This window comes from Calidris pugnax, unplaced genomic scaffold, assembly GCF_001431845.1.
Source record: "Calidris pugnax isolate Ruff unplaced genomic scaffold, ASM143184v1 scaffold8, whole genome shotgun sequence".
Classification (NCBI taxonomy): Eukaryota; Metazoa; Chordata; class Aves; order Charadriiformes; family Scolopacidae; genus Calidris; species Calidris pugnax.
The window spans coordinates 25,341,760-25,355,497 of NW_015090830.1; the positions used below are offsets into that span (position 1 = coordinate 25,341,760).

At 36.4% G+C, this 13,738-nt stretch overlaps 1 protein-coding gene across 1 annotated transcript in view; it reads left to right on the forward strand.

The window, feature by feature from the left end:
• Positions 1-13,738, forward strand: part of ATP9B (ATPase, class II, type 9B) — a 156,661-nt gene that overhangs the window by 21,096 nt on the left and 121,827 nt on the right. The window contains exon 5 of the mRNA XM_014941052.1: positions 5,754-5,812. Coding sequence (XP_014796538.1) covers positions 5,754-5,812 — 59 coding nt within the window. The remainder of the gene's footprint in view (positions 1-5,753; positions 5,813-13,738) is intronic.

The following is a 13,738-nucleotide window of genomic DNA, read 5'->3' on the forward strand; positions in this document are numbered from 1 at the left end:
ACTGACAGAGAGGTTAAGCAGTTTGCCATTGCTCAAACTGGACAGTAGGAAAACTTCGCAAGGTTAGCAAGGTTCAGTGTTGCCCTTGTTTAATTGTACCATTTCTGGAAGATAAACATCAGAATTTAATGACTTCTAGTTTTGCAAAATTGTTTGTTTACTATAGGGAAACGAACGTGTTTGTAGCAAGAGAAGCTACTGGGATTTGAATTGTGATTAATTACTTGTATAAAAATAGTGTGGGTAGTCTGATTTGTAAGTTAAAATCTTTTTATACAGCATTGCAATAGATTAAAATCAGGAATTCTTTGACTACCTAGCAGCGTTGACTTTCTGTGGAGTCATTATTAGCCTCAGGAACCCCCGAACAGGTAAAACATGTGAATGTTGTCCTATGACATGCATGTTGCTAGTGTAAGAAGTACCAGCTTTTAGAAGATGATGGATTCACATTAATAACTCTTGAAGACTTAGAATTTATATTTAGTAATTCCAGACCTTGAGTAAGTATTTGTTCTAATCAGCAAGTCTTAGCTTTTTTTTTTTTTTTAATAATAATAATGAGCTGCTCTGAGCAGGAAATCAAGGGAGAATGGGACACTGGTTTTAAGTCGTCTTAGCTTTTTTTTTTAATAATAATGAGCTGCTCTGAGCAGGAAATCAAGGGAGAATGGGACACTGGTTTTAAGTGTTACTTAATTGTACTTGGGCGACAATGGAATTCAGATCCAAGAGATAGAAAACTGCCCAGCACTGGGTATTTGTCATGTAACATGGCAAAGCTCAGTCATCTCTCGGCGAATTTGCGATGTGTAACTTTCCACTTGTCAAGAAGGTGAAGCTGCTACACGTGAAGTTTGAATGCTTCTGCTTTTTCAACTCTGTGGCAAACGATGAAACATGCAAATCAGTAAATGTATTGAATTTTTTTGTGAACAAGTCAGTTAAGTGTACCCATCTCCATGTTTTTCATGTGAATCTTTTCTCATGTATACTTTCCTAGTTTATGAGATTGAATCTCTTAAGTTGTTCGGTGTATGATGCATTCAGCTGACTTAATCTTTTTATTGAGATGTTTGTTGCAGAATCTGCTTTCCTTTTTTCATATCTAAGTCTGCAAATCCTTAGTAGACAGTTTTCAGTCAGTATGCAAGTTAAAATTGGATGGAGGAAGAGTATCTGCCTTTAGAATTGAAATTATCTTGCTATTGAAGATCCTTTCAATTCAATTGCCTTTTTCTGCTTCAGAGCAGCTCACCTGCATATTCTTTTGTAAAGCAGAAACCACAGTGGAAAAAAAATATAGACCTGTGCATGCAGGTTTGAGAGGACTTCTTTTTTTCTTTTTCTTTCTTAAGGGACCATTATACTTCTGGTGCAGCTTCTTGTCTCGTCCACTTGGGTATGACTAGTTAAGTGAAGTGTCTATGAAAAAATGTTGCTATTCTGCAGAAGAATCCCCTCAAGTTCATAAACAGGGTATTATCTCTATCATTAAGCTGCCACAAGCCAATTGGATAATAAAATAGTAAAGCAGTTTTAACTCTTTTTTTTTCCCATCCCATTCTTCAAGTTGGCAGTCCTGCCCGAACCTTTCCTACTTCGGTGTACCCATGCAGTATTACTGAAGTTTTGAAGAAAAAAGTTCAAGAAGAAAATAACTAACTATTATATTCACAACTGTGAGCTGTAGAAGTGGCATCTATCTGTCACTTCATCTTAGGATGTTTAATAGGATTTTCAGAAGTTTTGCAGAACTCTCACTTTGCAACCTGCAAGGAAAAAAAAAGTGTCAGGAGAGAGGAGGTTAATGAAGTAATTCCATCCAGGCTCCAAATTCCGTCCAGAGTTATGTCTTTTCTGTATCCTTAAAGGGTGTTTAAGAATGTAGTGAAGTTGAAAATATATGCCAAAACTGTGTGAAATTGAGAAAATATCGATAACTGTTACATGTAAGAGGAGAGCAAAGTGTGAAAGCTAGGATATTTCCTTTAAAATTGGAGAATTGAGAAGTCTGTTTTAGAAAGCTACAGTGATTTGAATTTTTTTTTTTACTTTTGAACTTCTGTTTATGCACTGGGAGCTGCTCAGTTCCTAAAATGCCACCTCACTGAGTTTATATCTTAGTAGACCTTTTTTTTTGAATTGCAAAATGGTCTGTGTCAAGAGGCAGTCAGTTTTCTATCATTTATACCTATGTTATCTGCAACTTTAAGATATTTGTCAGAATGTCTTAATTGTTGTAATATTATTCTTTCGCAGTTATTTGAAATCTGTATTGAAACTCTTATTAGAATTTCAGGTCTTCAAGAACAGGTCATCCTGCTTTTTAAAAAGCAGCTGCATTAAAAAAAAAACCAACATTATTTCTGAATCTAGAGGCACAACGTTAGGTCTTTATTGCTTGCAATATTTCAAACCTACTGACAACTTCATTCCTAGAATTTAGGCCATTTGGAACAGATAAGGGTTTGGTTATCTTTTTTTTTTTTAAGAATTGTATCAATTTAGTCTAGCTGATTAGGGAAGCAGTAGGCAACAGCAGAAACAGAACTTGAAATTTTAATGTAAGAAAGAATTTCAAAGAGGCTGCAAGAGAGAAAATGTCAAGGGGTGTGTTTTCTTCCACATTTTTGCAGCCTCCAGGAGATGGGATGAGAGAGAGTGAAGGCTTTCCACTACACCCAAGATGAGAAAGTACCCAGAGGAAAAGTGTTAGGAAGCTCCTCTCTGGAGTTTCATATTCTCGATTTAAAGATTAACCTCATTTCACTATGTAAGGTGGAGTTTGAAAGAAGGGACCTAAGGCCAGGCCTTGCACTGAAAGATCAGTGTCCTCACCTTGGACTCGCTGTAGATTTTAAGCTTTTCCCCACTGCTCACCCCCCCATCCCCAGCTCCTCTTATATTATGTATACTCTAATTGTGCTGGCAACTCAGACTAATATATACCAGGTAAAACTTTCATATGGTCTATACTTGACTCCTTTCACTCAAGAGTTTTATATTTCTGGGTTAGAGACAAGCTGTGTTACCAACTCTGGAAGCAGTACTTCAGACGGTACTCAAGGTAACGTGGGTAACATGTAATAGCAAATTAAAAAGGAATTTGAAAATGCTACTCTTAGAGTTTACTGTTCTTTCAGTAGTGGGTTGTACTCAGGTAGCAGGGACACTTCTAAATAAAAAGAAGCAAAGTCGTTTCTGAAATAGTATGCCCCTACTTTTTGTTTACTTCTTACATTTTTATGTGAAATACTTGTTAGCACATATGAGATATTTATTAGTTTTTCAAATCATTGCAATTCATTTCAAAAGGCTTTATCTTGGGAGGATAATGAATTACTACAGACACATTTCAGTGTTCCAGTTCTGCATAATTCTATATGTTGCTTTAGGCGAAAGCCTTGCGCCTTGGTGGACTATAAAGTCTGGATGCGCAGCCACTTCTGACAGCTTTGGACTTTTTATTGGTAATTACACAGATGGTGAAGAGTGTTTTGCTACGGAGATGTTTTTAGAGAAAAAATAGTTTGCAAAAATAATTTATGCAGTGAATAACATTCAGTGTCTTTTTTTTTTCTCTAAATGCATCTTCGCTAAGATGTAGTATTGCATTATTTTAATGTTCTCTGAAATTGTGTCTAATGATTCTCATTCTTGCTAGGCTCAAGGAAAGTGTTATTTGTTGACTTTTCAAAATTTTAAGCCACTTCTTGAATTACTGCCGCGTTTTGCCATTAAGGTTTTAATGGAATACTGTTATACTCAGCTGTAAGGAAACTTTTCAGTTCATGTTGTGAAGTTCCCTGGATCGCTAGGCTGAGTACCAGCAAAGGTGCAGTGTGGGTTCCTGTTGGTATGCTTGACACCGTGACTCATTGCTCTTTGTCTGCCCTACATCATGTTACAAATGAATGTTTTTCCGGTATATACTATTCACATCTAGTCAAAACTTGAGAATTTATAAAGAGAATTCACATGCTTATGCAGTGAAGCAGACTAAATATGTTGATTTGGTATCAGAGTATTCTTTTAGTAGTTCAGTTTCAGTATTAGCTGCTTTAGATTCCCTTTATGCTCACAAACGTGTTACAGCAGAGTTGATTGAAGATATAATTTGTTCTATATTTGGAGGAAGGTGTTTTTGGCAACTGAAAAAATGAACTGGTACAAGAGAATATTATCAATGACAAAGTCTGGCTTTCAGAAATAACTTTGCAGACAGGCCAGAAAAAAAAGCTCAGATTGTTCTCCGATATTGCACGTTTTTCACATGCTCATGTCACGGACAATATATTAAAAATTAGCTATAGGAATACATTATTGACTGAATTAAGCATAAAAGAGCTGTTATTTTTGTATGAAATGCAATTTTAAGGAGCAAGTACTTAATTACAAGTCTTACTACCTTTGACTAAATGCACATAAAAGTATAAGGAATTTTTTGCCTGATTTATCTTCATTAAGAGTTATGATGAGGACATCTCATGGATTTGGAACCTAGCTTAGTTTTGGTTTATAACAACTTATAAATTTGTAACTTTGAGAAATCATAGAACGTGCATTGACGAATCTACTATTCATAATACTTTCGATTAAACTCCAAATAGATTGCTCCTCATCCTGTGCTTTTGTGGATCTTCTGTTCTAATTTGTTCAGTTGTTTATGTAGAACCCTAGCACCTTATCTGACATACCTGCTGATCGGATACCTGCTGCTTGGAATCATGATAGTGTTTCTGATGGGAAAAGATACTTCCTATGGGTGTGCTTTTCAGCTCATCAAGCTGTATAAATATATATGTTTATATCCTGAGTTTAACACCAGTTATATCTTGGAAGAGAATATCCATATGTCATGACTTGTTTGTGTACAAGGGTTGGTTTTGGTTGTTTTTAGCTCAGGAAATCAATTCTTACTGGAATTGTAGCAAGGACCTGGGACTAGAACTCCTTAATTCTAGTGAGGTCAACAGTGACTCATTTTGGGCAGTAGCTTAACCTCTCTGTCTCAGTTTTTCAGTCTGTTAAATAAGAATGATAACACTCAACAGTCTTGCAAATATTAATACCTTACAGAAATTAAATTGGTATATGTGCTATATATATTTTTGAATGAGTTGTTCACAGCAGTTACTGAATGGGCAGCTCTAGAGAATGAAGAAGCCTCTTTCAGCTTTTGATATTTTACTTTTCTAAAATGAACTCTTTGGGCATTTATTCTAATTTTAGAAAGGCTTACCTGTTTTCCCCTCTAATTGCCAGCAAGTGTCAGACGGTGCCAATTACGTCGACTATGATAGTGGCCAAGCAAAAGCTGCCTGTTAGTAACTGCACTGTGGCTAACAACTCGTGTGTAAGAATGCTTCATAACTGTCAGCCTCAAAACTTGTCAGAAATACAAGTACTGTCTAGTACATGTGAAAAATTTCTTTTTCCAATTTCACAACTCTGTTACCAATACTATAGATTAGACTTGAGAATTTTCCATATATATTTTTTCCTGTAATACTTCTAGAGTAGCTGGCTGGCTGCAAAACTAAACTTTTTTTAACCAGTGAATTATTTATTTAAACAGATGAAATCTATTTATTAATGTGTTCATCGGAAATTTGTTTTGTATAAATTGTAACATTTTCACCAAACAATAATGTCTTTAAGTGTAACTTCCATTCTGGGATTTATATTCTTTTGACTTTATTAATGACTGCCTAAGCTGATTACATTTCTTCTTTTTTTTTTTTTTTAAGGTAAAGTGCAAGTTAAGAGTTCAGACATACAAGTTGGAGACCTCATCATAGTGGAAAAGGTTGATACTTTTAAAATATATTTTAGAGACATTTAGAGATCATTGACATGCTAATTATCTTCTGAAGAAAAGTATTTCGAAGTACTTATCTGTGAAGTACTAACTGGCTAATATTTTAGTTCACGTATTCGTTGAGAATCTTGAAGGAAGATTAATTTTGGATTAATTACAAGATTAGTTGAATGTAAGTATTTATATTTTATAAATTGTTATATGCATAAATTTATCTCATGATGGCAATACAGTTACTGAATTAAATTCTCTGGCTTGTGCTGTGGTGAATGTTCTAAGCTGTCTGATTACGAATGTGTTCCTTCTGATGCTCAAATTAATGTTTTTTCTATGTCTGAAGCCTTTAAGGATAAGTTTTATTGATATAAAAATGTATTTATATAATTATAATATGTATATAATGTCACCTTATGCATAATTAATTAAGATAAAAGTTTATCTATTTTTAAAAAAGGAGAAAAAGCTTTCCAGTTGGATTGCAAATGATGAGTGAGAGCTGTCAACTTTTTTCCACCCCTCTATGTTAGTATTATAATAAAGACAGTGTTGCTTATTTCAGTTGGCTTTCTGGAGTACTAAGAAATTCTTATGACCTTTAAAGTCAACTTAATTTTCATGTCAGAGGAAACTATTTTTACTTAAGTTTGTTCTGAAGAGGTGACTCACTTTCTGGGTGCCAGCAAGTGAGTCCCATCACAATTTGTATTAGAGCTAATCCATGGAGATGCTGGAAGGAGGCTTATTTCAGTTGGCTTTCTGGAGTACTAAGAAATTCTTATGACCTTTAAAGTCAACTTAATTTTCATGTCAGGGGAAACTATTTTTACTTAAGTTCGTTCTGAAGAGGTGACTCACTTTCTGGGTGCCAGCAAGTGAGTCCCATCACGCTTTGTATTAGAGATAGAGCTAATCCATGGAGATGCTGGAAGGAGGCACCGCAAGTTGAAGCCTGTACCTACAGCTTTATTTCAAGTGCTGTATGGCAAGTTGCAGCTTGGCAGAGTAATCCTTAGTGGAACCTAGTCAGTGACTAGCCTCTTATAAACCTCTTGGTAGTTTTACTCCTATTTAGTGGAGTAAATGACTTCTGATAAAAGAAAATCCTTTGGCAAATACGCCCTCCTGACACATTTTGTGCTTTCTTATTTGTTAACACCTCTCCTTTTTCTTGGAGAATTTGGAGCATTCATAAATAGTGGATAGAGATGATTTTCTTTTTTCAGACATGTATAAGAAATCCCTCTTCTGTTTGTTTTGGAAAACAGAACTCTGTTTCTTCTGTAGTCCAGTGAAAGAACAATACAGCCAAGCCTCATTTGATTTGCTGCTCTCATCTTAGAACACATCTATTTTCATGTACTTTTGCTATTTCTGGCCGTTTTTTTCCTCCTTTCTTTTTTTAGTCTGCTATCTGTACCTGATATCCTGCCTGTCTGAGCAGCATATACTAGTGTAGACAAGATTAGCACTAATGTGTAGCTTTTACATCCTTTTTGATGTACACCTTGCTATCTTAGTGTGCAAGTGGAGTCAGCTTGCAGCTGCTCGTTTGTGCCTATTCCACATCTTGTAGGAGACTGAAATATTTGCTTTGATTTTTATTAGGAAACTTCTTAGGACCTTCTTAATCTATAAACCTGGAATTAATTATTGAGTGTAGGGAAGACTGTAGTGGCTAATTGGTAATCTGACTTCCCTGAGATTTACTGAGATCCAACAGTCTGCTAAAATATGCTAGAATTTGGAAAATGGGTATTACTTTGGGGAACATCTGTCATTAGCATCTATTTCAGCATTATTTGCAGTAGTTTACAGATCATATGTTGTGAGTACCTGAAGTTTCTAATGAAAAAAAACAATGTTTAAGGACTTAGGGAAATAGCGACTAGAGTTCTTTTTGATGAAGATTTTACTCAGGTATTTCAGCAAGATGCATATAATTGTTTGAATGTTGCATTTCAGCTTCAAGCTCTCCCTTTGTCAAGCAGAGCTTTTTTTTCTTTTGGCCTAGCTGGAGGTGTCTTCAGACTAATGAAATTAAATGTTTTCTGGTTCTATTGAGAAGCGTATTGTGTTGGAGCAAGCAGTTTTCAATTTCAGAGTATGACTCTTAGGCCAAAGAACCAGTCGGGAGTGAAATGTTCAATTGCTCACTCTAATGGGAAAGGAACAAGTTAACATTGTATTTGACTGGAAGATGCATCAACAGCATTTCTGCAGTGAAATTAATGACTCATTTGAGCTGAAGATCCATATGTTAACTAGTGACTGCATCACAAATACTAACAACTTAAGTGAAAGACTTTTCTATATTTAAACCTTGAATATTGTCTGATCATTGTCTTTTTTTTTTAATAGACCTGATTTGTTTCAAAGCAGCTCTAAGTAACTGCAACGTGCTTAAAACGGCTTAGTTCCAAGTAATATATCTGTTTTAACTGAAAATTTTGTAATATACTAATACTGGGGCAGGAAGAGGCCTGAAGAGAAGAAAATGTTACCTGTTTTTAAAAGCTAAAGGACACTTGTATATGTTAGTTGAAAAACAGTCACCTACTGCAAATAAACACTACCTAGACGTTCTCCTTGTGTTGTGTTAAGGTACATTTTTAGTTTGCAGTGGGAGCACAGGTGGGCATGGTCTTCCTAAATGAGATAGTTGAAGGGACGAATTGATGAATTCAGGTATTGTTATTTAGACACTCCTATCTTTTCAACAGTTTGGAGTACATTTTGGAGACGTGAAGAAGGCATAAAACCTAATAACACATTTAGCTATAATAATAGCACAATTAATTCATAACATTTAATTATACAGAATAGTGTTTTGAAGCCTGCAGAACAGTAATGCTCTCTCTTAAAACTTTAATAATAACACATTTAATTCGTAACATTTAATAATTATACATAATAGTGTTTTGAAGCATGCAGAACAGTAATGCTCTCTCTTAAAACTTTGAGAGCTTTTCTTGGAGCTGTAAAGGGACACAATTCTTTTTTCTTAATCTCAGGTGTAAGGTGAAATTAATCCAATATTTGTAAGACTGCAGTTAATGCTAGCATGTGGATAGCATGGGAAAAAATGGGAAGTACCTCTTGGTTTATAACTCAGAAGCAAGCAGGAATATTTTGCCAATGAGAAAAGTACACGGTTCATTACATGAATGAAGAAGAAAGGGCAGTAAATGGAAAATTGTGAGGGTTTGTAGCTCTGGGCAGTTGTAGGGGAATTGGAAGACTGACAAGGGAGCTGCATAATAACAATTTCATTATGATAACCTGAGAAAAATGGAAAAAAGTAATTTGAAAGCTATTAGAAATGGTATTTTTGTTGTAGCCTACTAAGGGGAAGCATAGGTGGTGTGTTTGTGGGATTTCCTGTTTTCTGATCTGGCTAGTGTTCCTGGATGGCGTGGAGTTAGCCATGAGATCCCAGAAGCTGGGGAAGTACTTACCTTGTGTTGACCATTGTCTTGCCTTATTTAGATCTCTAGGAATAAATCTGTCTGCAGCACAGACAAACACTGAGAAAAGCGGAAGCCCTTCTTTCCTAGAGCTCTAATTCTGCTCAGGCTTAAGCAAAACAATGTATTCAAGTCATTTTCATGACTTATATATTCAAATTTCAGTATATATCAATAAACATTTCTAGCTTCATCTCCATGGTAATTGAGATTACATAGTTTCTTCATGGGTTTCTGAGTGCTTGAAGTTGTATGTGATGTCATTTTAACTTGTTCCACTTTGATAAATATGACATGAGAGGGCTAACATGATTGACATATTGCTGCTGTTTGTCTGTGACAATGTACAACAGAACTTAATTTTCTCTATAATGAGATCTTAAAGATTTTTGTGGCATACTTGCCATCTGTTTCTGTGTAGTCACTCTTTCATAGTGTCTTTGCAGGGAGATCTTTGCTCTCCAGTGTCAGCAGTAATAGCAAGAATCTTTTAGTGTCTAGTACTCCTGCAGTACCTTCCTGCCCACTTCCAAAATATGGAAAACCTGATGAAAAATGAGATGTCAGTCTTAAATGCTGTTTTGGTTTTGTGGGTGGTTTTTTTTCCCCTGAGGAAGAAAGTAAAGACAAGACAGTCTCTAGCCTTCCCTACGTGGAAGGCTATGTTCAGATAGGTTAATGTAGAAAAGCTTACTTTATTTTACAGGAAAGAAATCCAAGCAGAGAGAACACATAAAAAAAGACATAAAATCAAGATGCATTTTTTCCCATTGAAATGTGAAAATGATCACATGACTAATTTGACCACAGTCTTGCATCTTCCACAAGGGGAGCAGCAGCGGGGAGGAAACAGAATGAACCTGCATCAGGGCAAGTCCAGGTTGGACATTAGGAGAAGGTTCTTCAGTGAGAGGGTGGTCACTCCTTGGAACAGGCTTCCCAGGGAAGTGGGCACAGCACTAAGCCTGTCAGGGTTCAAGGACTGTCTGGACAGCGCTCTTAGTCTAATGGTTTAGTTTTGGGTAGACCTGTGAGGAACAGGGAGTTGGACTTGATGATCCTTATGGGAGGTCCTGTGAGGAACAGGGAGATGGACTTGATGATCCTTATGGGACCCTTCCAACTTGAGATATTCCATGATTCTGCCCAGTTTTCTCAGACATAAGGATCTTGAATCTCAAATTCGAGGTATATGTTTCATGTATTGAATGTGAAACAGGCATTCTGACTCGAATCTCAAATTCGAGGTGTATGTTTCATGTATTGAATGTGAAACAGGCATTCTCTCTGGAAGTTGATAATGATTTGTAAAAACAAATTCTCATTTGGATTATTAGAACTTTTATTTGAATTCAGTATTAGATTGTTTGACTGTTATTTTTGAAAAATTTTTGGGTGTTGGTCAGGTGTTTTAGCTTATTTACAAGTAACTGGAAGTTTATAGGCATGAAGCCAGTAGCCTGAAACTTGCGTAATGGATTTATGTCAGAGCTGGCAGGGAAGCTGCAAAAATGTATAGCTAATCTATATGAAGACTGGATATCTGTTTAATTGTTATTGTCATTTAAGGAAAGATTTATTTAATTTTGAAGTTGCATTTTGCCTTTCCTCTTTTTTTTTTTCTTTCCTCTAATAGGTGCATGGCAATATATATAAAGATTAATGGTTTTGCTGCTATTTTTTCCAAATCTGATTATGAGATATTCCTGATTGAATCTAGGCTCATGATGGATAATAAATTTCACTACATGTTTAATTATTTTCTGTTATAAGGCAAGATTACAAAAAATGCTCTACTAGCTGCAGTTGCAGGTGAGCAGCCCCTTCAAGGTGAATACTGTTGACATACAGACAAACACATGAATTTTTAACTCATTGTGCTTTTACAAATAAATGGGAATTGCTGCAAATCAGGAAGTATTCATGCATGAAAGTGCACAATTTTAAATTATGAGGGTTTTTTTTTTTTGCTAACCGCATAGGATTTTTAGATAAACCAGCACGTACATTTATTTTCTAGTGTTTCCAAACTTGCTTGTTTTCCAAGCATCTTGTTTGCTTGAGATGGTACTATGTAGCCCTTCGTGGCCCCTCTATATTGAACTTGCCATTAACAGAGAGTACAGTTGCAGTTGCTTCCAGTCCCGGTTCTGAATTGGTGTCCTTGAGAGTACGTTACAGGGAGTGACAAGAGATTTAGAGAGTTTACATCATCTTATTTTGAAAGCTGAGCCCATATAACATCGAATCTGGCAGTTGACTCTGACGCATGTATTCAGATCACACTATTCCCATTGCACTGTTGTGGCTGATTTTGGGAAGGTTTCATTGGAGTGAGGGAAAACTTTGCCTACAGTATCTAGGATGTTTTGTGGTAAGAAATAATATTGCTGAGAGTGGCTTCTCAAGAACTGAGACAAGTGTTGGAGTACAGCATTGTATATGGGAAAAAGCATCACCTTTGGTGGTGCTGTTTGGTGTAAATACTTATTTATTCTCCATTATGAATGAGTCAATGTAATTTTTTCGCTCTGAACTGATTTTAATGGATAGTCAGGCATAGTATTTTGAAGCGGTGGTGCTGTCTGGTAAATACTTATTTATTCTCCATGATGAATGAGTCAATGTAATTTTTTCACTCTGAACTGATATTAATGGATAGTCAGGCATAGTATTTTGAAGATCCCACATGCTAAGTGTCATACAAAGCACAGTTTAATTATCTTGACAGATTTTGACCTGTTTTATTGGAAGCTGCTATGAGTGTACATACTTCTAAGATTATTATTTTTTTGACATGCAGTGATGAAGGGGAAGTGCTGCCTTCAAAAAAGTAAAAGGTGGAGGCTTAAAAATGAGAAACTACATATCTGTTTTCAACTAAAACCCGTTTGCTGGGTTTCTTTTTGTTCATTGAGTGTACATACTTCTAAGATTATTATTTTTTTGACATGCAGTGATGAAGGGGAAGTGCTGCCTTCAAAAAAGTAAAAGGTGGAGGCTTAAAAATGAGAAACTACGTATCTGATTTCAAATCAAACCCGTTTGCTGGGTTTCTTTTTGTTCATAACAGTGTTGTGTCCTTAAATGTTGAGATGAAGTGTGAAATAGAGAATAATGATGTAGCTTTGAAATGCCTGTATACCGAACGTGCTTTTTAACTTCTTCTTCTGAGTAAATTCAGTCAGGTTTTTAAGGTTGAAATCTATGAGGTTTGTGTATGCCTTGTGGTGGGCTTTGTCAGCTATGTTTATTTTCTTTTTCACTCAAAGAGACAGCTGAGCTCTTAAAAAAAAAAGATGAGCCATAGGTATATGGTGACTTTCAAGGCAATATCAACCACATATCACAGAAAAACCTGGAATTTATTCTCAAATAGAGGTACTTTCTATGTGAAGAATATTTGTGTGCTATATCCTCTTAACAAATTATCTGGAATGAATATTAAGAAATATTTTTTTTGCGTGAATATTAGCCATTGCTAATAATCTACTGAGATTTCTTAATTGGTTAAAGATAATCTGTAAATAAAATGCAAATGAATCTTTGCATTTAGCTTCAGTATCAAACAGTACAGCACGTGGTATGCTGGATATAAGTTGTGATGGAAGCAACTGCAATTCAGTAGAGAATCTTTTCTCATTGTTCTGTCCATTCTTCACTTTGGTCCCTGTAAGCTTAGTCTGGTGCTTTTTCCCTGTATCTCTTTCAGGTTTTGACATGTTAGTTATTTTTACTTCCCCCAGTTTTTCATTCTTAAACCCTATGTTGTCAATGCATAACTGATGCTGGTAGATCACAGAATGGTAGCGGCTGGAAGAGACCTTTGGAGATCATCTAGTCCACCATAACTGATTACTGGTAGATCACAGAATGGTAGGGGCTGGAAGAGACCTCTGGAGATCATCTAGTCCAACCCCCTGCCAGAGCAGGCTGGACAGGAACATATCCAGGTGGGTTTTGAGTATCTCCCAGAGAAGGAGACTCCACCACCTCCCTGGGCAGCCTGTTCCAGAGCTCTGCCACCCTTGGAGTAATGAATCTTTTCCTCATGTTCAGAGGGAACTTCCTGTGTTCCAGCTCGTGTCCATTGCCCCTAGTCCTGTTGCCGGGCACCACAGAGAAGAGCCTGACCCCATCCTCTTGACACCCACCCTGTAGATATTTATAACCATTGATGAGTTCCCCTCTTGGTCTTCAGTCCTGTCACCAGGCGCCACAGAGAAGAGCCTGACCCCATCCTCTTGACACCCACCCTGTAGATATTTATAACCATTGATGAGTTCCCCTCTTGGTCTTCTCCAGATGCCTTGTGAAGGAGTGGTGGGAGAGCTAAGGATTTGGGTAGTTATGTAGCAGATAGCAAGTGTGGGAGGGTGGCATTGTTCCTTTTGTTTAATCCACAAAAGTTTAGATTGGCCTTTCTGCGGTCAACAAAAAAAACCCTGAA